Source organism: Bombus pascuorum, chromosome 3 (genome assembly GCF_905332965.1).
Source record: "Bombus pascuorum chromosome 3, iyBomPasc1.1, whole genome shotgun sequence".
In the NCBI taxonomy this organism is placed as follows: Eukaryota; Metazoa; Arthropoda; class Insecta; order Hymenoptera; family Apidae; genus Bombus; species Bombus pascuorum.
In genome coordinates, this window is record NC_083490.1 from 14,598,509 (window position 1) to 14,626,464 (window position 27,956).

At 28.7% G+C, this 27,956-nt stretch overlaps 3 protein-coding genes and 1 pseudogene across 7 annotated transcripts in view; 2 read left to right on the forward strand and 2 right to left on the reverse strand.

Moving 5' to 3' along the window:
• LOC132904923 (uncharacterized) overlaps positions 1-27,956 on the reverse strand; it is a 292,582-nt gene that overhangs the window by 250,424 nt on the left and 14,202 nt on the right. The window contains exon 3 of one of the 3 annotated variants that reach the window (XR_009657696.1): positions 26,510-27,590. The gene's annotated coding sequence lies outside the window, so the exon portion shown is untranslated. Of the gene's footprint in view, positions 1-21,197; positions 21,299-23,198; positions 27,591-27,956 lie in introns of those variants that run through there. The other 2 variants (XM_060955767.1, XM_060955766.1) reach the window with 2 other exon arrangements.
• On the forward strand, positions 2,904-14,117 carry LOC132904913 (monocarboxylate transporter 9). Of its 3 annotated transcripts, none has more exons than XM_060955750.1 (10): positions 2,904-3,233; positions 5,768-5,960; positions 6,597-6,723; positions 9,791-10,005; positions 10,090-10,180; positions 10,992-11,260; positions 11,637-11,896; positions 12,349-12,641; positions 12,928-13,122; positions 13,419-14,117. In XM_060955750.1, exons 2-10 carry the CDS (start codon positions 5,781-5,783, stop codon positions 13,595-13,597), a joined length of 1,809 nt encoding a protein of 602 aa, XP_060811733.1. In that variant the 5' UTR covers positions 2,904-3,233; positions 5,768-5,780; the 3' UTR covers positions 13,598-14,117. The 3 variants fall into 3 exon arrangements, with proteins under 3 accessions (XP_060811733.1, XP_060811732.1, XP_060811731.1); XM_060955749.1 differs by having other exon boundaries at positions 2,905-3,233; positions 5,768-5,987; positions 10,992-11,233; XM_060955748.1 differs by having other exon boundaries at positions 2,907-3,233; positions 5,768-5,987.
• On the reverse strand, positions 14,599-21,064 carry LOC132904935 (cytochrome P450 4g15-like; annotated as a pseudogene).
• Positions 18,691-20,094, forward strand: LOC132904936 (cytochrome c-1-like). Its single transcript, XM_060955785.1, has 2 exons — positions 18,691-19,053; positions 19,799-20,094. The coding sequence occupies exons 1-2, from the start codon at positions 18,927-18,929 to the stop codon at positions 19,981-19,983; spliced, it is 312 nt and encodes a 103-aa protein (XP_060811768.1). The 5' UTR covers positions 18,691-18,926; the 3' UTR covers positions 19,984-20,094.

A 27,956-nucleotide genomic window follows, 5' to 3' on the forward strand; every position in this document is an offset into this window, starting at 1 on the left:
ACATGTTACAATAAGATTGATAACACAAGCGAATAACACCCCGTTTGTACATTAAAAAATTTCTTCATTTTTACAATATGAGGTGCTTTATATTGACAAGTTACGCATTTTTCATGACTTCATTGTTACGATTGTTCATGTTAAGTTAAATAAATGTGTAAGCTAAATTTATTCCTCTAATGTATACAACAAATTAAAAATAAAATATATCGCGAGGAGAAACCGAATAACAATAAATTTATTTTTATACAAAAGTTATGAAAATATAATAATATAAACAGAATTTTATAGACAACAATGTCAATGTGATTGATCATTAAGAAGTTATTTAAATCAGTTAAATTATTCGTTATTAGCTTTATTAGTAACTCTACGTTACATGGATTAATTAACATGACCACTAAGAATATTTTTTATCAACGGTTTAAATTACTTGCGATATGAACTAGCTGCGGTTTAAAGCAAATTTATTTTTGCACCGCAAATATACTTTGATCATAGTGTTTCAATATTTATAATATTATTCACCCTGAACTCAAACATTAATTAAACTAAATGATAAGAGGAGATTTATCGAAATTCTTTTGTTGTTGTCAATTCAAATAATTGGCAATAAATTTAAGAAAGGCTACAAAAAAATTATTTATTGGTTAGTAAAAATATCAGTAGGTATATTATCTATACGATTAAACATAGAAAAGCATGTACATATACATGAATTATATTAATAATGTCAACATGTACATAATATTTCTCATACAAACGATCTATCACATGTCGAAGACTGTATGTATTGTATTTTATCACGCTGAAACGTGATAAACGTATTCGGAACGCGTTAATTATGTTACTTAAAGCACCAAGAAATGCAATTTTATTGCTATCATATCTAGCATATGAAGTTATTGACTAAAAATATGATTTTCAATACATCGATATATTTGAGGCACTAAATTATAAAACAATAAAAATAGACACGTATAAACAGTAACTGTTTATACAGTTAATATTTTAATTATATTTAATTTAATTTATATTTCAATTTAACTTATATTTTACATTTTCATTTTTATTTAAATATCCATAATGTATTGCAACTGATGGAACAGCTTTGAAATGCTGCGATGAGAAAGTAGAGTATGATACATCGTTATTCAATTACTTATATCATCCTTATTGACATCAAATATAATTTTATAAAGTATTTGAAGACTAAAAATACGAAAATTTGGGGAAGTAAGACAAGAAAATAACAAAACGATAAAGCAGCAAATGATTACTATAAAAGGATTGTGTATGCTTATGTATTTATAGAAAATTTAAAGGTGCAATAATACACAGATACACAATGTGCAAGAAATATAAAACAATAACCCTCCGTCTATCACCTTATTTTTACTGACATTGTCTGCATACAGGATTATTTATGTCCATGCAGCTATTTTAGCTTTTTGTCTTTTAAATCATTTAATAGTTTTTACTGCTATATGTTACCTTCATTTTTTAAACAAAATAAAATTTAAATAAATATATAAATAAAATGAAAAATTACATTTGTTAGGCGGAACAAATTGTTTGGATTCTGTTTCTTTAGTTATGGTTATGAAAATATAGATCTATATAAATATCTGTAGTCCAGTTATAATATTTCCATAAACTTACAAAATTGTTTCTTTTCGAAATTTAAATCTCTAAAATAGATAGATATATTATATCTATCCTGGAGGGGATATTCGTATCATATGTGGGCGATAAGACACATGGTGGAACACTTATAATACGTAAATATTGTAGTGATGTATTATCGATTTTCTTTAGTATTTTACAAATCTTCCAATGCGTAGAACTTACAGTCTGTGTACGCCTTATCGCCTGCAACCGCATCTGTACAGTGGAAATTGTAATGCATATGTTAGGATCAGAAAGAAGTATCGTTTAAAGTTTAAAGCATTGTATTATATTTTAAATTACATGGAAATGAATTTTTGGTTAATGATTTCGTTTAGTGAAACAAAGTTTTTAAACTTATTAGGAAATGCATCATGAAAAAATAATTGTTGTTATTTATGAAGTGAAATCGCTCAAATGTAAAGTAAAATTTTTGAAATATTTCTAACGATGCGAAAGATGAAATATTTTTTAACAGGAATAAACTGTGAATACCAGAAAAACCGGTGATCAAATAAACGTATAAACAGTCGAAACATGCAGGTACATAATGAAATTATGACTGAAAATAGTGTGTATGTGTGAATAAAATAAGTGATTTTTAAAAAATTCTGAACGAACAATATTTGCTACTATTTACAATTTAGCATTTCAAATCTTTAACGAAATTTTCAAAATGTTTGTACACATCTAGGCACAGATATGAAGTTGAAACGCGTAGTATGCTTCAAACTTAGATGTTTTATTATCTGTATTTCACTTTTACATTTTAGAGAATATGTTATAGTTTTGATTTTAATAGAATTCTTGTTTAAATCATTCGATCATAAATAATACATGATAATTATAAAATTTTATGTATCTTTTACCACATTTATAGATGGATTTATTACAATCATTAATTAAAATTATGGTTTATAATGTGCACATGTTGCATGTTATTAAAATATACAAACGATTACTAACAAAAATATATCATTGGTTAGTTTCATTTTTATGATTACGTATCTTTTAAAACAATTAAAATACGTATTGTCAAATCACAGATATATTTAATAGAGACATTATATTTTCTCCTTTTTTGCTATATCATTGTAAATAAATATTTGTATCCTAAATACTTCTTTATATTATGCCTTGTACTATGAAATAATTGTTTATTATAAACGAAAGTAAAAGCATAAGAGAACCGGAATACAAAAATAGAGCACCTTATATGTGTATGAAAACATATTACTGTATTATTATTATTATTTCCTTATTATTATCTCGCGATTTAATCAGTTTTGCACGTAGTATTGCAAAATTTCATTTACAATCCGATTTTTTCCTTAAATGATTTCCTAATTCCAGATGCTACGGTAGCAATATTTCATTCTCATTAAGGATAGGTATTTAGTACGGTGACATTGTGTACATAGATAAGAAAGTCTTCGAAATCGTTTGTACCCTGTTTCGTTCAGTCAAAAAGCATCCAGCCAACTGTCATATACTGTATAAAGTTTATTAACTTTAACGACAGTTTCCCTATCTATCAATTGGGAGAAATTGGAGACTTTCAGCTGGTAAGATCCTTGCTTATGTATTTCAATTTGTCTTGTACCATAATTTGCCACTCGATTGTGGCAATATATGAAATAATTATCTTTCATTCAGTCAAAAATATCTTCTGTAATTCTTATAAAGTGCATGAAATATGGATACTGTTTTTGTAAACAAGTTTTAGGTATTGGTAGATTCAAGAAATTTTACTTTTCCTTTTATTTTTTAATTTATATGTATGTGCAATTTTTGGAAAGTTTTAAGTGACGCAGAATTTATGAATATAGTACAATTTCAGTATCATGCTTAAATATATGTATATGCATATACAGGTTGTCTTTGAGAAAGATTACTTAAAGAAAATGGAAAAATAAAATAAAAGCTGCCTTATTAATGTAATATCAAAAACGTAAATCCGATTAAATAAATAGTGCTTAATGAATTATTAAATAGAATTGTGGAGAGATTAAACAAACACATTCGAAAATATTAACACTAGAACTACCGACGTTTAAGAGGTAGAATATTTTTATGAATAAGGTGAATAAGGTGAGTTCTTTGACGTACTTTGGATCTCAGATGCTCTTTGTCCTAGTCGTGATTTTTCATTGTCAGCGGCAAGTTCATCTGCTAATTGAAACATAAACTCTTTTCAGGATATCTGCTCACCTGTGATTTCCTTATATAAAATCCAGGCATTTATGACAGTTAAATCTAAAATATTAAAAAATACTTTAAGTGGCCATCTTCTTGATCCCGATTTCACGCTATATTTTTTAGCCATTTGGTCTGCTATATCTACTCCAAATTTTGTTTTGTTATAAAATTCGACCGTTTCAGATAGACCCTTTTCGCTTATTCCTAAATAAGGAAATCCATTTACAACATACTTTGTTTGAATATCAGATACTAGCCAAAATTTAATTTCGAATTTGTCGGGTTTATTCGGTAAATATTGCGTAAACCTGCATCTGGCTTTGGTTGACAAAAGTAGCTCGTTTATTGTAATGTTTGCGACAGGTTTATAGCAATTCTGGCTGTTTTCAATAAACTTATCCCATACGGATGATATTAGAGCAAATATGTCATTTTTCAAACGTTGACATCTATCATCATTTTCTTTTTTTCTGTCAAATCGAATAAATATCAATATTTCAAGAAACTCATTCCGACTCATTGTGCTGGAAAAGAAGCTTGGTCCCCAATTTGTATTTCACAAATATGAAAGTTTCAAATTTTTCACTTCGTATGCTCCCCGTACAATATTTCAAGGAATTCTTTCAATTTTGTTTCTGTAAGGATCCGTTTTTTACCCAAAACTCGAGAGGCTTCTGATTCGGTGCAAGATATTATACGTTGCAACATATAGCTGTCAATTAGTAGGGAAAATGCGCTAATTACTTTATCTTTCATGATACTTTTTTTTGCATATCCTGTGAGGCCGAATGTGTCTTTGAATATGTTGTGCAAGGATAATCTCCCAGAAGCTGACCCTTCTTGAATTCTTTCCCACTTGGTTCCGTTTACGGCAATTTCATTTGGACTAGCATGTACATTTTCAGTTTCACTTTCAGAACTTGAAAGCACCCGAGCACATTTTCTTTTGCGTACATTCAAAATGTTCTCTGACTCACTATCTGACTTTTTTTCTTCTTCAGATTCTCAAAGAATCTGACTGATTCTTTGTCACTAATGTCACTATTTCTGTTATCACTACAAATTTCAATTTCTTTTTCCCCTGGCTCACTCCCTTCACAATCAGAGAATTCACTATCCTCGATATCAGAGCATTCCATTAGTATCCTCAGTTTTTGCAACAATTCGGATGCTTCCAATCGTTTACATTTTCAAGGTTTGTAAATCAAATGACCAGTCAATTTGACTGATACTGGTATAAGTGGCCATGATACAAAATTATTTTCATTCTAAATGAATAAAACAAAATTAAAGTTTATTATATTATTCCTTTAGCTATCCCTGAAAAAGTCATTAGATCATTGTGGAGGAAAAGTGTAACATAAAGTAGGAGTTTTAAAATAAAATTGTGAGACCAGTCATTTTGACTGGCGTGGTAGTTCTAGTGTTAAGGGAGATAGTAACATTCAATGATAAGTAAAAGTGTTAGATGTATCCCAACAGACGTTTGGATCGTTTTGGTGATTATTTCAGTTCTGTAACAACGAAGATAGTAAATATACCGAAAATGTATTATAATATTCATTTAATTATGCCATTATACATTACATATGTGTATAAAATAGCTTTTCCCTCATTTCATTTAAAAAGAATATTTTTTCCAGGGATGCTTTATATTGTTAGATTCTATTTATAGTCCTTAAAAATACTTAATACTGATACTAAGGCGGTAATTTTTAACTTATTGCTTTCAACTTCGTTATTTACTTATTAATTAAAATTGTGTTTACATATAAAACTGATGAGGATTAAAATGTAAAATTCTAAAAATAGAAAAAATTGAGAGATATTAAACACAATTCTTAATATAATAGTGAATAGTCAAAACAGTTCATTAACGAATATTTTCTTTTATATGTAGGTTTGATAAGAATATGACGGTAGCTAAGAGTAATGGAATAACCACAATGGATACAACTACGACCGTCTTTACCGAGAATGAAAAGAAACTTCAAAGTAACGCTTTGTTACCCTACAAGGAAGGAGAAGATGACGATAACGATGATGAAATTACATTAGAAGACTTGGCTCCAGATGGTGGCTGGGGGTGGATGGTAGCTTTTGCTATAATACTAGTATTTGTTAGTATTTATGTTCAATTAGTATCAAACATAAATTTTGCAATTTTTCTCCTTTAGCTCTTCTTTCATCGTTTAATTTCATTTACTCGTTCAAATTTCTTATAACAATTAAGAGACAATATCGGTGTCATTTCGTATATATAATCATAAAATATATGAATATACCATTCAGTAAAGTTATTACTTTCGCAAATATTGCACATTTTATACTTAATATGTATATACTTTTTTACTAGTCAAAGGAAAATACAAATTATTTAGAGTAGACGTATTTCAAAAGTATCTTTTTATTAATAGCCGATTATATTGTTCTTCAATTATTAACAATTCTTTAAATTTTATTTTTGCGATATCATTAAGTATGTGAATTTTAACTTACGAATAAAATGAAGTTTAGTACTTTGGGACAATAAGGCATTAAAGACGTAATTGTAATTCATCTATTAAAATAAAATAATGCAGAACAGTAATTATTTCATTCGTCAGAAATTTTATGGTGGCATAAGTATTTCTTATAACATTTGAGAATTATCAAATTGAATATTGTATAGGAATTATCTTTTTTCCATGATTACTTTTATAATATGCAATTAATTTTTTCTTTTTTAGATTACAACATTCGGACCAACTACATCATTTGCAATAATATTTGGAGACTTTCTTGAAGCAACTGGTCAAGCTGGCACAGCAATGACACTTTTCAATTCCGTTTTTATGATTACATTTTCAATTGCTGGTAAGCAGCCTGTCCCACTTTTTATTCTTTCTATCATTGCAATGGAATCGGTAGGTACAATATACAGGGTGAATCATGAATATATGTCTCCATACTTCAAGCGGTGAATCTATGCATTAAAATAAGTAAAAAGCGTGACCATATATCTCACGTATCTTTAGTTTTCGAGTTATGGATGATTACAAAAAATCATTAAAATTTTGCCTTCTTTCCTCTTTACAGTAAAAATATTCCTTAACAGAATAGATGCAAAATGGATTTGAGACTCCGTGAATACTCAAGAAGAATACTCAATGTTATGACGTGTAATACTGTTTGGCAGGGCACGAAGCAGGCACTTCGAACATTTTTTTTTATTATCCACAACTTGGAAATTAAAATATGTAGGACATATGTTCTTAAAACCCTTCTTACTTATTTTTCTGATTCTTATTTTTCTATTTATGATTCACTCTGTATATATGTACATATATGTATGAATTCTTTTCAAACTATAAGAGATATAACACTATTATTCGTCTGATTTGATCACATGTATTTTATGTTTATCTACGTGAAATGAACATGTGTAGACACCAGGAAGTGAAAATGGTGTTTATCTGTACAAATAATGTGCCTTGTCCTAATTTACAGCTTTAATACACGCGTACAATGTCATATTTCTTTTTTATTTATCCACAATATCAATAACAGAAATCCAATAATAAATTGTAGAGACAAATTTTCTATAAAAAAGATTATTTTTCAATATGATACTTCAATAAAATAAAGGAACATAAAGAGATGATTAAATTATGACTGTAGTATAATTAAAAGTTTTTCAGTAACTGCAAGGTATTAAAATAAAAACATAAAAATAAGGATTTTAAATTTAACAGGAAAAGAAATATATTAAACAATGTATCTTTCAATAATTGATTTTAAAATATTAAAACAGACGAAATTGGAAATGCTAATGGAAAATAACTATTACGAAGCTAATCATGTCTACTTTACAATTACATTTTATAGTTAGATGTATTTACTTCTTAATATGCTTTGTTACAAAAGAACATGAAAATAATAAACGTCACTGAATAATTTTAGACTTTATGCTTGGAAATCCTGACGTGTTGATACAATATATTTTTAGACTCACGTGCAATTCACGTTCTTAGTAATTGAATTGATAATACCATCTCATGATAATAGTAATTCATATAATGATAATAGTTGATCGAATAATTAATTAAAGAAATATAAAATAGGTACACTTCATACAATATTTATTTCCATGATGTTATAAGTTGTACTTTTTATGGTTATTATTCTATCTTCCTTCGAATATACAAATTATATTTAACATTGATTTATTCATAGTCGATGGTGTCATCGCCCTTGTGAATAAAAATAATATTCTCATCAAAATTAAATTAGGATATATAATTTTCAATAATTTCATTGTTCACTATATATTATCAAATTGTTCCAAATAAAATGAAATTTGTTTAATAAAACGTGATTGTTTATGTTAGAAAACAAATCTGTATTACATTACAAATTATATATCTTTCTGTGTATTTCAGTACTAAGATGTTATGTAGTGTTTAGAGTTACCTGATATAATTATAAGTGCAATTAGATTATCACAAAGACTATCACGCGTTTCCTACTAAATACTATCAAATACTGAAAACACTACCGATAAGCGTATGATGGCGGCTCACGAATTGTTATGTAAATCTTTTATAGCTTTACGGGTATTAGATAAGAGCGAAGTTGCGAAACAATTATAGTTAACGATTTTATGGCAAAATAACAATATAATGTAATAATAAGTATACTACATTTTTGTTTCTATTGCTAATATTTGCGTTGGATATGTCATACAATTTATTAATATCATTAGTTTACATACGCAACACAATAATTTTGGGTACTTCCAGGTAATAAGTTAAGCACTCAAAACAATAGGCAAGTAATTAATTATTTAATGTTTGCACAAAATAAAAAATTGAAGTTTGAATATATTAATTCAATAGTTCTTTGTCTTCCTATGAAAGACTTATTAAAATGTTAAAGTTTAAAATAAAATTTTCCTTCAAATTTTCGGTATTTTGAATTATGCTGAATAATATTTGCATTGAATAATAAGAAAGGAACCGAAAAATACGATAAAGGTAAAAAGTGTAAAGAAGTTTAGGAAAACGTATTTTGTTTTCTAATATAGCTCTTACAATGATTCTACTCTGAAGTGGTATTCTTCAACCATAGCTCAGAATGCTATGAACTGTTTTGATTGCACTATGGATCTAATTTCTCGTATTGATAACTTCTACACTTGAAACAAATTTTTATTTCCTTCATTGTTATCAAAGAACAATGTTGATAAAGAATTCGTGTCGAAGACTATAGACTATTTGCACAAGTGGGATTTCATTACTTGATAGATAAATCAGCAGATTCTAATTATTAAGATCCATTTAATCATTTGGTTATTTGTAGAATAATTAAACCGGTTGACAATTTTAATGTAATTTACATTTTATTTGAACGTTCTTTATAATAATCTACAATGTCTATTTGTAAATGAATAAGTATAATGCTTACGGTGGTGCGATGGTTATATTTGTTGTTAGTGTAACTTTTACTTTTTAAACTTTTTAATTGGTGAATATGCTTCCATTACTTAAAAGTGAAAACTTAAGTAAACTATGGGACATAGACTCTAGGAGATAAACTATTTGCAGCAATAAAGAGACAATCCTAATATTTGAATTGTATTTATTACAGAGGAAAGGGAGTATAGTTTTCAATACTTAGAAGTTTTATATACAAAGTCGCAAAACTTTATTAATATGAATATTATTTGATTATTAATATTTATTAATATAATTAATATTTATATGTTTGAGAAAGTACTTGATTCCCGGTTGGTTCTTGTTGATTTATTGAAATTACTAGAAAATAGAGCTGTTTCCTTATTGCAACACCTACGTCAAATTTTATTGAAAAATATAAAATTATTTTAAACCAAAGTATCTCACAATTATGAAAGGACTACATCACGGATATCAATTAATTTCAGGTTTAATGACCAACTCGCTATTAAAGAGGTATTCTATGAGGCCAGTGGGGGTATTTGGTGCGGTGCTCTTCTCGTTACCAAATATCTGTCTGGCTTTTGTTACAAATGTCTACGAAATGGCCTTCTTAAATTTTCTCCAAGGAATGGGTCTTGGTCTTATTGTTACCATTTGCAACACGAACTTCAATGCTTACTTCGTAAAGAAAAGGGCGCCAGTACGTAAATGCAGGGCCGCTGGCCGATATAATTGTTAACATACTTATATTCTTAGTTTTTTTAGAGAATTTCTTGCTATTTAGGTAATGAGCGGGGCCCAAGTTATCATCGGCTTAGGTGGAATCGCCTATCCTATATGTATTGAAAAAATGATGAGGATGTATGGGTTTCGAGGTAATTTTCTTTCTATATTGATAATATTAATATATTATTAATATTAAACTATCTAATTATATTGCTAACATGTTAAGCTGCATTTGCTCGATCATAACAATCATGCAAAATATGAAGCATCACAATTAAAAATGTTGCGCTCACTGTAATAAACACAGCTATCTAAAACTGTCTTACTTCGCTCATTAAACATTTTTGGTTTTTAGGTTTAATCGTGATATAAATTAATTGAGGGAGATTCTGCCATTCAAAACAAGACAAAAATCAAGAGCAACAAAATTGCATTGGAGATTTCATTTTCAAAAAACATTCATTCGAAAATGTCAGAATTTATTTGCTATCGATATTTAAATACTTTATTTTCTAAATAATATAATATTTAACTAATACTATGGTATTCTATTAATTCGTTCTTGGAGTCTGAAAATGAGCATAATGAATTTTAAATTGCTTTAATCTTTATAAACGAATTAATCAATGAGCCATATGTATCCCCGATGCTGGTACACATCAAGATATAGAATGTTTCACACTTTGACAACAGAAACGATCTGTCGCACTTACAATATAATCGAATGACACATTGTAACTTCAGCCACACTTTCTCCTCCTCAGTCTACATTTCTACAACATACTACCAGTTTATAAATCCACGATTCATACATTTGCAAATAGAGAATTCGCCACTTAATCGACCAGTAGATTTTCATACGTCGCTACATCAAGCATTACCTGGGTTTTGAGAATTCTTGATCGCAGCTATAACAGAAAGTTCCCGAGTATCTGATCCCTAACTTTTATTGCGTTATAGGAACAGCATTGATGACGGGTGCTATGAGTTTGAATTGCATCGTCGGTATGACAATGATGCACCCTGTCGAATGGCATGCGAAGAAACCGGAAGAAGTTCGCGCGGAAAAGATGCGCGAGAAAGAAGAACGGAAGTTGCGCGGTATAGTATTCTCAAATCGTCGTTACAGTGAAGTTATACGAACTCCTGCAAAAACCAGATGGAGCAGCTTAACGAGTCTCAAGGGCGAAAGCGGAAAACAGGTTCAGCTTTTGATTGAAACGTTGAAAGTAAATTTTATACATTGTTCTGATATTGATACTTTGAAAGAAGAAATACGTATTAAGAAAGACATACGAGAGAAAGCAATTGTCTTGAAAAGTTTTTTTCATACAACTATGGAGAAGGCAGATATTTAAACGATTGTATCCTGCTGGGACACCCTGCGTAATATCGTGAATATTATGTTTAAAAAATTGAAATGTATTGAACAAAAATTAAAGTTCCTAAAGTATTCTTTTGTTGTCTTGGAAAAATACAGATATGGAAACGAGTCATTTCTATTATAAGTTTTTCAACTATTTAAGTACATTAGAACAATTATTTTTAGTAAAGGTCTCAATTTCGCACTTTATTTATTAAATTTACATGTTCTGTTAAATGCAGTCACCCGCAGAAAGGGTAGCTTCGATATCGGAGTTAGAGGGCAGAATATGCAACCGAATAAGATCTGGATCAATGCGGGAGTTGCTAACACGACGACTATCGACCTTGTCATCATCAAGTTTAATGAATTTGGTGACAGGTATTGGCAGTTTAGCGGACACTAGGCAACATTATCCTGAGAAAACTAAAGAAAAACGAATAGAGAAAGGAGTTCAAGTTTCTATGCAAGAAGAAAAGGATATCGGTAAAGGTCACTTAGAGTACGTGAATTATTCTTACATACTTTCCTTTATCGTTAGCCTTTAAACAGTCTACAACATCTCTTGCATTTATCAAATTGAAAATCATAATGGTGTAAGTTAAGTTTTTAGAAATTTGAATTTATTCATACATTTCAATTTTCGAAAGTATTCATTTCGTTTTAGAATTAATTAAGTTTTATAATTAAGTAACTACGTTCTCAGTCGTAATGATCCCATAATTTGAGAAAATATCATGAATTTTTTGCAGTAACATATGCAGAATAGTATTTTGTAGAAACGAGCAATGAACTGACTTATACCATTATCATTCTCAACACTCTATTCCCTTCTAACTTCTTTATAATAACTCAATTACTGAATATGAATTTTCACATTCTATTAAATTTCTTATAGTATCTAATTTATTTTAAAAACATCGAAGATTAATAAGAAAATTTTTAACATTGTAGAGAAATATTGGGTGAACTTTTGGAAATCTCACTTTTAAAAAATTGTGGTTTTCTAAACATTTGTCTGGGTACTAGTTTTGTTATATCGAGCGATTTCACGTTTATCTATCTTTTGCCACTGATGATAACCAACAATGGCTACACGAAGAGCCAAGCAGCCCAAGCGATTACTATCTCCGCAGCCGCGGAATTGGTATCCAAGATTTTATTCACAATTTTCATCTTGTTGGTAAAAGTCAAAGCGAAGTACATATTCTTCGTCGCTATGATTTTTATGGCGTTCGCAAAAGTTGGTCAGTAAATTATATGCATCAAACTTTAATATAATACAGCAATTACGTTTCCCAATATTGTAAATGACAAAAGGACGATTTATAAATTTGCTGCAAGAAAGTGTTTCAAAATTTTGAGAGTAAATCATATTTGCTAAATCCAAAAAAAGAAAAAGATCTTAGTAAACATAGATTGGAAAGTTAATACATATTCTCAAAATTATAAACAATTTTTTGTTTCGGTTCAAGCTACTATCGCGATGCATAGAAACATGTATAGCTCTAAAAGACTGAATTTATTTTTCAGGATACTTGTTGTGCAATGATACCTTGATCGGTACATTTGTGACGATAACAGTTATAGGAATGACTAGATCATGGTTATTGGTTCCTCAGCCATTGGTCATTATAGAAGATATCAGTATTGATAAATTTGCTTCAGCATACGGAATTGCTGGCGCTATTAACGGAGTGATCTCTATATTATTTGGTCCAATTGTTGGTAAGTAGAATTACCATAATCTGCTGAAAACAATATCTTAAAAATTAATGGTAACTTTAGTTACACTACTTTAAAAAATCTTAAAATCAAACTTAAAAAATCTTCTAGTAATAGAAAAATACGATTTGGTCGTAAAAATAAAAATATTGTAAATACAAATGTTTTATCATTATTAATCACTTTTACTCGAAATCAATGTTTTACTCAAATATTAATGACGAACGAAATGTAAGAAGCATACGTATTTACTATAAGGAGATGAAACCGAATTTTGAAATATAAATAATTTCTTTCAGGATTCCTGAAAGATTGGACCAATAGTTTCGTAGTCTGCCAGCTTGCCCTTATATTAATGAACGTCCTGTTCGTTATTCCATGGACAGTACAGTTCCTTTCAGTAGATTTACCAAAGAGGAGGAAGGAACGGATGGATAAAATTGCTGCCCAAACTTCCGGTTCCTTTTCTGCAGATTGATGCAAAAGGAGAGAGAGAGGAAGAAAGACCTTATGTGTAATACACGTCTTTACTATTTGATAGTAGAAACTCTTTTGTACAAAAATAAATCTAGATATTTTTTTACGGCAATTAAAAATATTTTTTTACAAAATGTATTTGTTTGTAAAATGAAAATTGTTGTCAATTGAGAGTTACTCATAGCGCTAATTATTGCAATGTGAGATATAATGTACAAATCTTTACAACGATATGTAGTCATTTATATTTTTCAGATATACATATCAGTTAAACTTCTTACATATCCTATCGTAAAACGCTTTACGAGCATTCGGGAAAATCACAAATTTCAATTAATTTAAACCTGTTAAGTATAAGCCATAATATTATATCCAGTGTGCATAGACAAATCTTGTATCCAATTATAAGTCTGTCGCGAATGACACTGAAATGAATATTTTATATTCCAGTTGTTGTACGTATCGTGGCAACTATTATTAAATGTAAAAATAAGAAATAAATGAAGAAAACATTCTATAATTATCTTTGTGTACGACTTTTAAGAAACGATTTGTTTTTAATTTTTTTAATTATATATTAATTCATAATTTGTTAAATTCGATTAAATGTGGTTCATGAAAAATAATAAGATTGGAGGATAATATATAATAATATATCTTATATAGCATATATGTAAGTATATATAGCGGTAGTCACTATGAAAAACGAAAGATGAATTTGGAATGTGGTATTTAACGACAGTTAAATTATTTAGTATTACACATATTTTTATACAGTATTGTATAATATTATTTACGTCTACAGGGACAACAGGTAATTTTACAACATGGTCAGTAGATTATGATTGCTAGTATAAGATCAAAATAACCGTGAACGAGTAGTTCCTTGAAATGAATTTTTATCTCTTTAATATTTTATTATCTCAGAATCGTATTTATATGCAACATGCTATAAATAGGTCCTTTTTAAGTATTCTGCAACGTCTTTTCAGGAATTCAAAAAACAAAAAATGTTATGCAAGGTTTTATAACTAAACCTAGATATAATTTTAACACTTGTGCCATTTATAGTATATGCAATCATTGCATATAAAAATAATTTATTCACACATATAAGAAGCCTTGAATGTTTTTCTTATAATATACCTATACATATCTATATATACCTAATATAATGTTTATTTGTATCATAATCCACTTTATATTACTCACAAAAACGTGTGCACATATTTTGAACATTTTATTATTGTTAACGTTAATAATATAAAACGAATCATCTATGAGAACTTCATTTAAACGTGAACCTCCTGATTACTTTTGTTTCGTGGCTCGATTTTCATTCGGAAGCCGTCTACTCTTTTGAGAATAATGTCAACCTTCAGCCGGAAGTCCTTTTCTGTGAGATCCGACAGGATCTTGTAGTTCCGCAGGATCGTCGACAATAAAACCTTCAACTTCAATATCGCGTACTTCCTTCCCACGCATGATCTAAAAAAAACAATGCAATATAATAACATAAGACACAATCACATTTATAAAAATCGGAAATGAAACCTCACAGAAGTTTGTTTTATTCATTAAATATCATAACAAGTGTCATATTTTGATTATTTTATATACCTTTGCGTATTACATACATTCTGTACATTTTTATAGCTTCAATTTTTCCACAAATGCACAAATATTCACAGTCTAGTTCTGACATATGAAACGTTTTCTTTAATTAACACTTTACCGACCACTAGCGATTCAACAGCATACGCACGTCCTACCAGCATCTCAGGCGCAGATTCTCCCTGGCGCCAGCTCTGTTTCGGGTTAGGCTATCCAATACCATTCTTTTCGTTCATCGCGAACGGTACGTTTCTTAAATTGGTATAAAACTATGGGAACTTACAAAGAAATGCAACTGACGCAACTGAGCAAAATACTTTAGTACTAAATAACAAATTGCTCAAATAATGAGAAAGATTGTCGGCGACTAAAAGCCGATTAATCGGTCGGTAAAGTGTTAACATAAATACGTTGTCGCTTTCCATCAAAGTAAATTTATTAATGGAAGTTAGAATCCGGACATCTTTTACTTTTATTATTTTTTTATTGTTTCTATTGTTTTTGTCATTATATATTTTCGAAAAACATCGTTGTTTTGAATTTTATAAAACTTTTGCAGCTTTTAAGGTTGGCAATACTAGGTGAAAATTTAGAAAATCACCGACAAATAGTATTGTCATTAAGCATAGAAATAGATCAGATAAGAGTCATGTGAGTTTCGATAGGTATATAAAAATGTGCGGTCGATGAGAGTGTCACGTAAAATAAAAATAAATTTAAGGAGAAAAGAAACTTTTATTTTTTCCTTTTGTTTACAATACACTTCCGAGCTCTAGGCGTGACTGTTCGAATGCGACTGATGAGTTAGAATGTTCGATGGAGAAAAGACTATCTTGGACCGATTCTTTTGTCTTTCGGAGAGACAACCCCCACCACCCTAGGATCACGCCACCGCACGCGCCAGTGAACACGTAGGCCGATTTCTTCGTAAAATTAAACAGATCTCAATCGAAGTCTCTGGAACTCGCGGCCAGGCGGCAACCATACGCTCGTCGATACATTGTATTGATATACGACGCCGGCGGACCGCTGGCGACGGTTAGAAACACGACATTGAAGGCGCGCCGCGACAATGTACAGACTTCTGGTTGCCAGCCTGCCCGCGGTATGTGATCCGGTGGAGGAGAGTGTTACTCGACGTAACAGATTAAATACATAGGTTCTTACATATGCTATATTACAACTAAACAGGGCAAGATCCCTAATCTTACAGATTCGTGTGTATGCTAATTTTACTTGAACTGAGTACTCGATAGCATGGTGTAGTACTAGTACGGAAACAACCAGAACAATAAGCTTGAACACTGTCATTTAGCTCCCTGATATTATTTACCGGTCGAAAATATACTTTGTACAGCGGTAAGTGCTAATTTGTATTCAAAACGGTCTGGAAAGATTCCACAAAGGCAGGGAGAATGATTGTGCAACGGAATCTTTTGATTTTCAGCGAGTAGCAGATATGTAGTAGATATGTCGTTGCGTTTCTTAAACCTACATATCATGGGTATAGATTCGTGACAAGAGACAGGTTGTTCCTATTTTATTCATTTCTAAGACTGACGTTTATTATTCAATAACATTACTTGGTATAAATTTTAGAAAAAATATTTATATGCATAACCCAATACCGATACTTAATTATAAAAGGAACGATATAATTGAAAGGAATAAAACAGGAACAACTTAGCGCAACGGTAACCGCAAGAATTTATCATTATCTACAATGTATCCACTATAAACCTCTCGAAGCTTTACAAAGAAATAATGGTGACTGAACGATGTCAATTTTGCTCACATTACAACGTCCCATGTTCGCTATTCAACTATTTTTTCGGACTTTGTCAGGCAATGGTACGTAATGCTGACATTGTATGGGCAAAGCCGACTTTGTATATATACTTTAATTACTTAGTTCACATTATGCCTATGCAATTATGTAAAATATAAGGATAACAATAATGATAAACATAACGATAAGACTAATGAACTGATGCGAAAATGAAGAAAAACATTACCTTCGCCCTGCGCTAAAATGAATGCACGAGTAACAATGTCTTCTGCATTTCTTCCGGCAAAAAGTTATCAGGATCAAACACATCAGGGTTTGGATAGAATTTTTTCAATCGGTGAACTCTATAATCAAAATCGTATAATCTTTTGGTAATAAATAATTTCGTCACTGTAAAAGAATCGTAAAACATATCAGATGAATTTTATTTAATACGGTTTTAATCAATAAACTGTCGATAATACAGAGTTGAACTTTAAACAATATTTTAACTAGCAACCATTGATATTGAGGAATTTGATAGAATTAATTTTTACGAAGACATTCGAATAACCTGAGTAAATATTATACATTTTCAGGCAATGTTAATTCATTAACAGAATTGTTCGTAGGACAAAACCTGTTCATTTGTAACGGATTTAAATATGAATGATTTTTGATAGAAGAAGGCGTAATATTTTTGAAAAAATTAATTTCTGTACAAATTTCATAAACAAATTCTCATATTAAAAATGTAGTCAATTATATTTACATTAATATCATTTATATAAATTAAAATTGCAAGTATGTATAATTAATCTGTACGCTTTAATATTTTTAATCTGATTTTAAACCAATGGGGACATTTCGAAAAATTATTTTAAGTGATAATAGAAATATGCCCATAATGAAGAGTATAGTAAAATAATTATTATTTAATGTCCATTACGTCTGGAAATATGGCAGCAAGATTTTAACTTCTAATTGTATGTATTAGATATTAAGGAGAAATAAATAACAAATATTATTCGTTTGTTAGATAAAATAAAAAACTGACCTATTTTGACGTTGCTGTTAAGATGTCTTGCAATAGCGGAAATTGATAGGAAAAATCCTAATGTTTTATAAATTACTGTTTCGAGATATTTCATTTCTAGAGTATCTTGGAAGGCCTGTTTGATTCCCCAAAAATCTCGTTTAGTTCTTCGAATATTCGTTCCTGTAATAATTATTGTATTTTACAGACAATAAAAATACAGAAAATATTAAGCTTTACAAGATAGGTAATTAAATGAAATATAATAAATAGATTAATAGTTTGTTCTTATGACCTATTTTCATATAAAAGAAATTATTAGAAATTAATAACGATGATTGTTAAAAGAAATAAAAGAAGAACTTGTTGCAGAAAGCAGTACACTCTTATTAAAATAAGCGAAGATATAGATTAACAATTAATCATATATGTTTTACACGATTGAATAATGTTTAATACGTTTAACAATTTTTAATTACAATTGAAATAGTTTATTAAGTAATCATCAATTAAATCAAGAATTAAATTAGTAATTTAGTTCTTTAGCAACAAATAATGTTTAAATTAAATTATAATTGATAATTAATGTTTTTAATCAACGTCAAGTTAATTACCAGTATCTTTAATTATCGATTAATGTCATGGACTGATTAACTCAACTGCAATTTTTCTTACGATCTGTACGATCGTCTAATGGTAGGTTTAAAATAAAACTATAGATGATCTGAGAAAGACAAATAGATTCACGTCCATAGAAAACTAAATTGATCAAAATATCCTTTACTTGAAAACTTCAAGTTATATTGTAATCGATCAACTTAGGACTTAGAGGAATGATAAAACATTAACCTTCAATTATTAAACAGACAATCGATGTAACCTTTTTCACTAGGAGGAAATTTTTGTGCGAGGATGGGAGATCCAGTACATGGGAAAGCTTTATTTCTCAGAATGTGTGGCATGTGTCATACGTATAATAAAAACGAGCGACATAAAGTAGGTCCTAACCTTTTTGGAATATTTGGCAAAACATGTGGCAGTATGTATATATTATCTTTGTATATTAATTAATTTTTACACTGAAATACGGAGAAATTTGTCTTGTGTATGTTATATGTATATTACGTACGTATAGGATACGAGTAAATATATATATGATTTATGTAGGGACAAATACAAATCAATCATATATTATATATGAATTGTAACTAAATACTATTTTCGTTTCGTATTTAACATTATATATAAGTACAATATAAAAAAATTGTGTCTTCAATCTATATTCCAAACATATCGACGTAATATTTAATTTCATATGATAATTATACTTATAAATATCGTTTATTCAAATTCTATTCTCACCATATACTATCCCATTTTTATTAACATTTATTTCTAAAATATACATTTAACCTAACATAACCATACGTGGATCATGAATATACAAATGTTACTATGCTACACGTATATGTTTCTGTTAGTTTCTAATTAATTTCTAATTGATTAAGAAAATAGGAGTATCTTCCATCTTTCTCATCCTGAAAAAATTCTTCCATATTTGTTTTTTCGTTATCTTCGTATACCCAAATTATATCGATACACACATTCATGCGATAGGTACATTTAATAATACATATGTCATGAACAAAAAAATGTTCGTTTAACAAAATGTAAAAAAATACCTAAGAGAGTAAAAAATCTTCTTTTATTTAATTTATAGCTTTATAAGTATCATATTTGCTAAAAATTCATGTAACATCATTTATAAAAAATTATAAATTTAGCTGTACCTGGATTTAAATCTACCGAAGCGATGAGGGAAAAAGGTGTTGTATGGGACGAGAACACTTTAAACGAATATTTACAATTTCCGAAGCAATTTATCCCTGGTACGAAAATGATGTTCAATGGTATTAAAAAAGCGGAAGATCGTAAAGATATAATCGCTTTCTTAGCAACGTTGAAGTGAAAATTCGAAAAATTGCATCTACTTACGTGAAATATTTTGTACAGTGACCAAAATAAGGTATTCTTAGCGTTAGTTAGATGAAAATAAACAAATAAAATAAATAATAAATTAACAAAATTAGAAAAAAATGACTCGTTAGATTTGTTGCCCATGTTTTAATACACTATTACTCTACTCACCTGGATGTCTTGATGAATTCCAAGTACACAAAGAACGAAGCTAGAATCTGCAGCGGTAGTGTAAAGACCCTAAAATGTATGTAACGTCCTTTCATTATACGAAAAAAGCATTTTTATATTTGTTTTCTGTTTTATTCGAAAGAAATTTTTTGATAAACGAAGATTATGTAACATCTAAAAATTTATAAGCTTTTATTTTTAATACAAAAAGCTATAACTTTGTACTAAACACTGTAAAATAGTGTCATTTTCAGTTTAAAATGTTTTTTCTGCATAAAATTTATAGAATAAATTTAGTTTAAACATTTTCTTATGACATATTACATACGAAGGATGAAGGATTAATTATTTACATGATTTTCCGGACAATTGAGAGTAACATACGATCGAAAGCATGTTTCGAATTCACTTAGCTTAGTTTATCATAAAATTAAGCGACGAGATTTTCCATATGTATTATAAATAAATAATTATCAAATGAACTGCTTTACGTATAAAACTTTCGTTAAACCGTAGTTTATTTAAATATATATGCTTTATTTTAAGAACTTTTGTAAGGAATGTAGGATTACTTCTGTTACCTCAAATATTATAGTATCTACTTCTTCTTGAATTTCTTGATCGATCAGTTTCGCACCATTTTTTGAAAGCTCCAATAAAAGATCCAGGAAAATAAACATTTTCTTTTCACCAATATCATTTTCATCGATATCGTCTAAATCGTCCCTAACATAATGCATTTTTGGAAGATTTTTATACTCTTCATTTACATTTGCGCTATCCTTCTGCAACATGTTTATTTCTTTTTGTTTCGTTTGTTTACTTTTAACGCTTAAACAAGACCTGAGTACAGATGTGCGAAACAAAGATTAATTTCAACAAATTGAGCTATAGTTTGTTATATTTTAAAAGGTCAAAAATCAAAAAATGCTAATCTTGAAAGGTATAGTCATTTTTAACTATTACATTACGTGTAAGTAAGTAATATGTTATACATACTCGTAGACACGTACCTTAAGATGAAAAGACGATTATAACAATAACCGCTAGATCGTTGATGTGGAAACAAGTACTTCCGGAAATGACGTAGCAACTTGCCGATCACCCCCTACATGGTACGTGTCCGGAAATCGACCCTGTAAGATAATAAAAAAACAACGAGGAGGGTTGTATAGATAGAAAAGGTACGAAATAGGGGGGCGAGAAGAAGGAACTTTCCCTCGTCGAGTTCGGTTAAGCGGGACCAATTTCACGAAATTACAAAATTATCGATGGACTCCAAATCAACCACCCTTTATTACTACTACCGGCGCTACTTCCTGACCAACCGAATTGTTCACAAACAGGCGACTGACACGCCTCGATGAAAATACGTTTGTAACCCATCAAATGCACGATATATTCTTTGAAATTATTTTTCCAAAATAAAAATAAATACGATGTGGATTGAAAATAGACGATATCGATTAGAAATAAAAATTATAGAATTATTGTATTGTATTCATACTCGTATAATCTAGTCATACGATATTTGTTACATTAATTAAATAGTATTGTTTACAAATATTTAGATACTTTGGTTGAATTGTAACAATAACACACCAATGGAGTTAGAATATACAGAATAATAACATACCGATGATATAATCGATTATCACTTACTACGGATTTAAATTATGTATCAAAAAAACTTGTTAATAGTATGTATAAATTAAATAAAATAAAGAACTTTTGAAACATGTAAACAATCTCATAAGTTTAACTATCGACGGATGTTAATTTTTTTATTACATGTGTATTCATTTGTAAAAATTAATTTTATTACGACATAATAGTCGACTATACATATGTATGTATCTGTAGAAAATAATCGCTTTTTTTATTATTATACATTTATGTAAATTTGTAGAATTATGATTATTAGATACAGAATATCATTAAATACTTCTATATATACATATGGAAACTAAAAATATTTGATGATTAGAGATATATCTATAGTAACACGAAATTCAAACATTTTTAATCTTATTCTGTCATTATATCCAAACATCTTTCAATTAATATTCGATATCATAACCAATACTTTTAGGGAAAGTTACACAAATTATATTTTTACTAAAATCTATATTTAATAAATATAATCAATAAAAGATACGAAAGACATAGACATCATTTAAAGGAAAATGTCAATAATGTAAGTAAAAATAAAATTTTATGTGCATGTATAAATATATAAACGTGAGTCATTTATTTTAATTTCAGGTGAGCAATATTTATTGTTCTACGGGGACATAATCGGCAAATATTTGTATTTGAATTTCAGTTTGAATGTAAATGTATTGAAACAATAATGAATACCAGACGTCATATGTTACTATCATATATGTATATCATTTATAATGAAAAATAATTTCTTTTCCTTTTTTGCGGTATACATACATATATATGTATTGTAAAATGTTCCGGTTAAGATTTGGTTAATTTTCTTATGAAAAAACGATACTTCATAAATGTTGTGAATAAAAGTACTATTTGCACTGGTTAGTGTATGTTCTAGAAGTTATCATCTTATAATCTTGAAAATGATATTTGCAGAATGTTGTATTTGAGTTTCCATTTTAACGCGACTGAAAAATGAAATAAATTAAAAAAGAGAAATGACAAAGTGTTTTTATACTATATGATATATAAATGGATTAAGAATAGAGAGAATTGAAAATATTTGATACTGATGCATATGTATAGATATTAAACAGCAATCAATATCGCTAATCATTCTCAAAATTTTAGAATCATAGTTCTTATCTGCCTAACAGGTAATAATACAATTGGAAATTATTGTTTAATAATGAAATTGTACAAGACTCTATTTACTATAAAACCAGATTTATAAATTCAAGGAAAGAGAGTGTAAATAATATTCCTTCATTACGTTGAAGATTAATTAAACAAACAACATTATTATAATCGCACGTACTTTAACGAGTCTTCCACGATCATTTATGAAGGTATAATAAATAAATAACAATCGAATTGTATAAATAATAAAATGTATTTTAAATATTTCATAAAAACTGTTACAGGAGATACAAATTAAAAAATCCTTACGGTACGGGACTGGGAATTTAATATAAATGTTTATAGTGAGTGGCTGAGTTTCGAATGATAAAAATGCGAGGAAGATACCGATTACTTGAAATTAAACTACGAAAGAAACATGTATGATCAGATGATCAATCACCTAAGATTGTGAATTTGATCAAATGTGTTCTGGAAATATTTACATAGATTGGACTGAGTGACAGCGGCAGTAAAATAGAAAAAGTGCAAGTTTCAGTATATATTGTGTGGAAAATACGGAATTTTTCTGTTTTAAAAATTCTTTTCTTGCTCCACTGCCCTACAGGTCCAACATTAGAAGGATACATATACTTTACATTATAATTTTTCTAATACACGCAATGAAGTGAAAATACGCCACTCAGTACAGAATATTTCGCTCATAATAATAAGGAAAAATTACACGCAAGACAGTCGTTGATTAGAATTGAGAACAAAAATCTTTTTGTATTGTCAAATCTTATTGTATAAGAATTATTCTATTATAATATCTTTACATTTTTATATGAATTTATGCGTGGAACTAACTCGACCGAAATCCCAGCTTTTCATCATATCGAAAACAGCTTACAAGTAAAATTCCTACCACTGTAGTTATATTTAAGGCACTTGTATTTACAAAGATCTTTTATCCTGTCGCACGAACGCAAAATAATTTAAGACTTATGTGCAAAGTTCCTCCCTTCTATATAATTGGACGTACGTACTGTGCGTTTTATAATTAAGTTGGGAGAAATTGCTACATCGTTATTAACTTAAGTTCGCATTTAATTAAATTAATAGAAGTAAACAAGTACTTTAGGCTAATGCAGAATTTACAACAAATCGATATTTTTCATAATAGTGAAAAATGTGTCAATGAAATACATACATATAGTATACAAAAAAAGTTTATGATACATAGTGAATTACAAAGACATTCGAATATATGTTCGAATATAATACGCTTCTAGCCTTTAATAAAAGATTGAATTATCTCATTGTTCTATAATAAAATATGTTAATGGACCTCGTAGGATCCTAAAATTTCACTGGTAAATTTTTTACTATTTTACAGCGGCTCACGGAAATATTCGAACACTTACCATAGAATTTTTTTATGAATATATTATGTACTTTTTGAAATTTAGTCAGCACTCTAATAAAATACGACTACCGTGACTATAATAGTAAAATTTTGATGAAATTTCAAAATGTTTTGTATAAAAAGTTTCTAGAAAAGTACTTTCATGAGCTTTGATACATGATTTTATGTATCTAGCAACGATAATCATGACAAAGTAACATATTCGGTATCAAATGCGAATTTTATATCAACGAAATTTCAACTAATAATAATGAATAATATATTAACAATTTATCAATTGAATAAATTTCTATGGTAAATGTTATATAGATATTGTATACTGATATTTATATTTATATAATAGATATAATATTTCCAAATTTCATTTAAATGTAATCTTTATTATCTGAATATATGAAACTATAAAAATTTCAGATTAATTTTTCATATATTCAATACTTTTACTGTAATTATTCCAATGATTTTGTAACTCACGTAACATTCTTGAATAAGAATAAACCAATTACAATGGATCCGATCGTAAACTCGAAGTTTTATAAAAATATGCAATTTTGATTTAATAGATGCGTTTCTTATTATGTACTCCTAATACCGAACGATCAAGAACCAGTATAATTTATATAATAATTCGCTTAAATTTTTCTGTTTCTTAACATAACAGATACTGACCAAGACTTAATAATAATTAAATAATATCGTAGGAGTAACATTTTCCATTTTTGGCACGCGAAATTATTTTTTTTTTCTTTTTCGAAGCGTATTGCCTTATGTATTATAATTAATTCCTAATGAGTGGACAACGTTGTAAATATAAATAGTAAAACGTTTCTTAAATACTCGTTAAAAAGTATGAAGTAGAAAAAATAGTTTAATACAATTCCCCTCAATTTCATTTAAGGCACTTCCGTATTTACATTTCACTGTTCCGCTTTTCATTCTTATATTGTCTTTAGTCTAATGATAATTCGCATAATACTAGAACGAGGTCAAACATAACATCCTGGACGTGAAACTACATCACCTTTTCGGAATTTATTGCTTTGCCTAACATTGCGTCAAAGTTTGGTGGTAATAAATCAGCTTTAATAAATTTTTATTTATAGAATAGAATTTTTATTTTGTGAGTAATAAAAGTACCGCCTCTCGTTTGTGAATCATATTTCGAATTTACTATAATATCCTGTTGTTGAAGTTTCAGTACTTCTCTAAAAATATGTTTATTTAACAAGAATATGTTTCGCATATACAGAATGTTCGTAAAATCGTAGTATAATCATAACCAGAAGTTGGCTTCCCACGCAGAATTAATTTGAAAGAAAACTAAAATTTCACACTTTTCATTTTCCGAATTCAAACGTTCGCTAAGTACCTACGCCTGCTCCATCTTGTTTCGTTCGCTCAATTTTGCTTGTTATCACTATATTCCGTTTACACAATAATATCAAATCAGTCAGAAGTTAATAGGACTGTAGAGAATAATGAACAGCGAGAATTAATAATTTATTTACTTTAATATTTTAAAACATCATCGTTTTTAAATTGTTCGATTTTTATTTATAGCCAAAATTGACTATCAGGATGGAAAATGTAAATGAAGTAAAAAAGATATTGTTGTTTATTAATTTTTGAATGTCTGATATTGTTTGTTAACGCAAACATGATTGGTGACGACTAGTCCGATTGAGTAAATTGAGGTAGATTGCATCTAGTAGTAAAGTGGAACCGTATTTAACGAAATTCAAATTTGATTTTCTCGAAAATGAAACTTTATATGAAAAAATTTTAATTTATATTTATGACATCCTTTTACGTGAGAAGTCATCTTCATTTCCATTGTACCACGATTTCATAATTAGCCTGTATAAATAACATGGACAACAGTGTTTGTTAAAACTAATTCATTACCATTTATATTTTACGATATCTACAAAATTTCTTGTTCGTAGATATCTTAAAATCTTATTAAATGGCAAGAAAAGAAAGAAGAAACAGAAATTTCTTTGTTATTTCCTGCTTATAGTTTACAAATACGTAAATTTTTTGCTTGCGAGATCTTAAATGATATCGTATATTTGTTGGTATTGAGTGACGAGAAAAGCATAATTAAAAATTTGTTAAAATATCATATGTATATAACTATTATGTCTTATGCAAATCATAAAACATATACTTATGCAATGTTTTAGACATTTGAAATTTAATATACATACAGTTGTTTTATAAATAAGATATAAATTTTCGTCAGCTGTATCTTTATATCTGAACACGTTGAAAGGCAACAAAATGTATAAATGCAAGTACTATGCAGAAGTGAGAAGATGGTTAGTGAAATGGCACATAAAGGCAAAATAAAGTACATTCGAATATCTCATTATTTTATTTTCAACAGCATAGAGATAGATAGGGATAATTATGTTCCACCTTGTTGATTTGTTCTTTACCTTGTACTAACGGTAATTACTTTGGATCTACACACTACTCTGAAATTTGTATCTTATTCGATTTCAAAAAGTCCTGCTTGTCCTCTTCGTCACGCGATGTCATACATTATTTGATTTGAAGTATGTGGAATCGAGATGTTTATATATTGACGGGAAATCTAAGAATGCAAAATACCAAGAGAATGATATTTCATATAACATTCAAAAGGCGAAACATTCTATTCTCCCAAATTTGCATAAACATCCGCAGTTTAGAAATATGGTAGTAACAAAAATTTCTTCCGTTAGTCAATTTCTTACCTCTGCACAGTCTTTAGGTATGTACTTAGATATATTGCATTTTTTTTTTAATTTAAATATTTACTATGGTCGTTAAAAAACTTATTTACTTATACTTAAATTTATAAAAATTTAATAAATTTGTCAATCTTTTCTCGTAATTCAAACACACATATTACGATTTTAAGGAATTACTCTAATTAATGTAGAAATCACTTTGTTCATAATTGAAACAGTTGTATCAAGGCACTCGAGCGAGAAACGTTTTGCTATTGAATTAGGTTACGCATATTCTATATGTATTATCAAATAAAAAAGATAAATCCGAGGCGGAAAGACATCATAGGCAGTGGTGTCTTTGCGGAAGTACTTCGTGCGGTAAGTACAGGTTTTGTCGGTATTCTTACTGCCACGTTAAAATCGATTGGAATTTGGTTCCGAAGCAACTCTTCGTGAGATCACTCAAACGAGTTGTGTGTCTAATATTTTCTATGAGACCTGTAACATACAAGAAATAAAAAAATTATTAATACAAATCATGATGATACTATGATGAAACAGCAATAATGGAATATAGCAAATTTTTATCAGCTCCAAATCCAACAAAATTAATTACTTTAATTAAGTACTTTTCATAATGTTAAATTGAATAAAAATAAATTATATACTGAAAAATATTACAAAAAGATTAAAAAATAAGGAAAAAGTATTTATTTATAGCAGTAGAAAATATATTATACATAAAATAATCTAGGAGATGTATAATCTTTTTATTCAAGTATAACAAGGAACTCTTAGTATTTTTTAATGTTTAACATAGCATAGAAGGGATAAGAAATGATATTTTCTAAAAAAACAAACAAT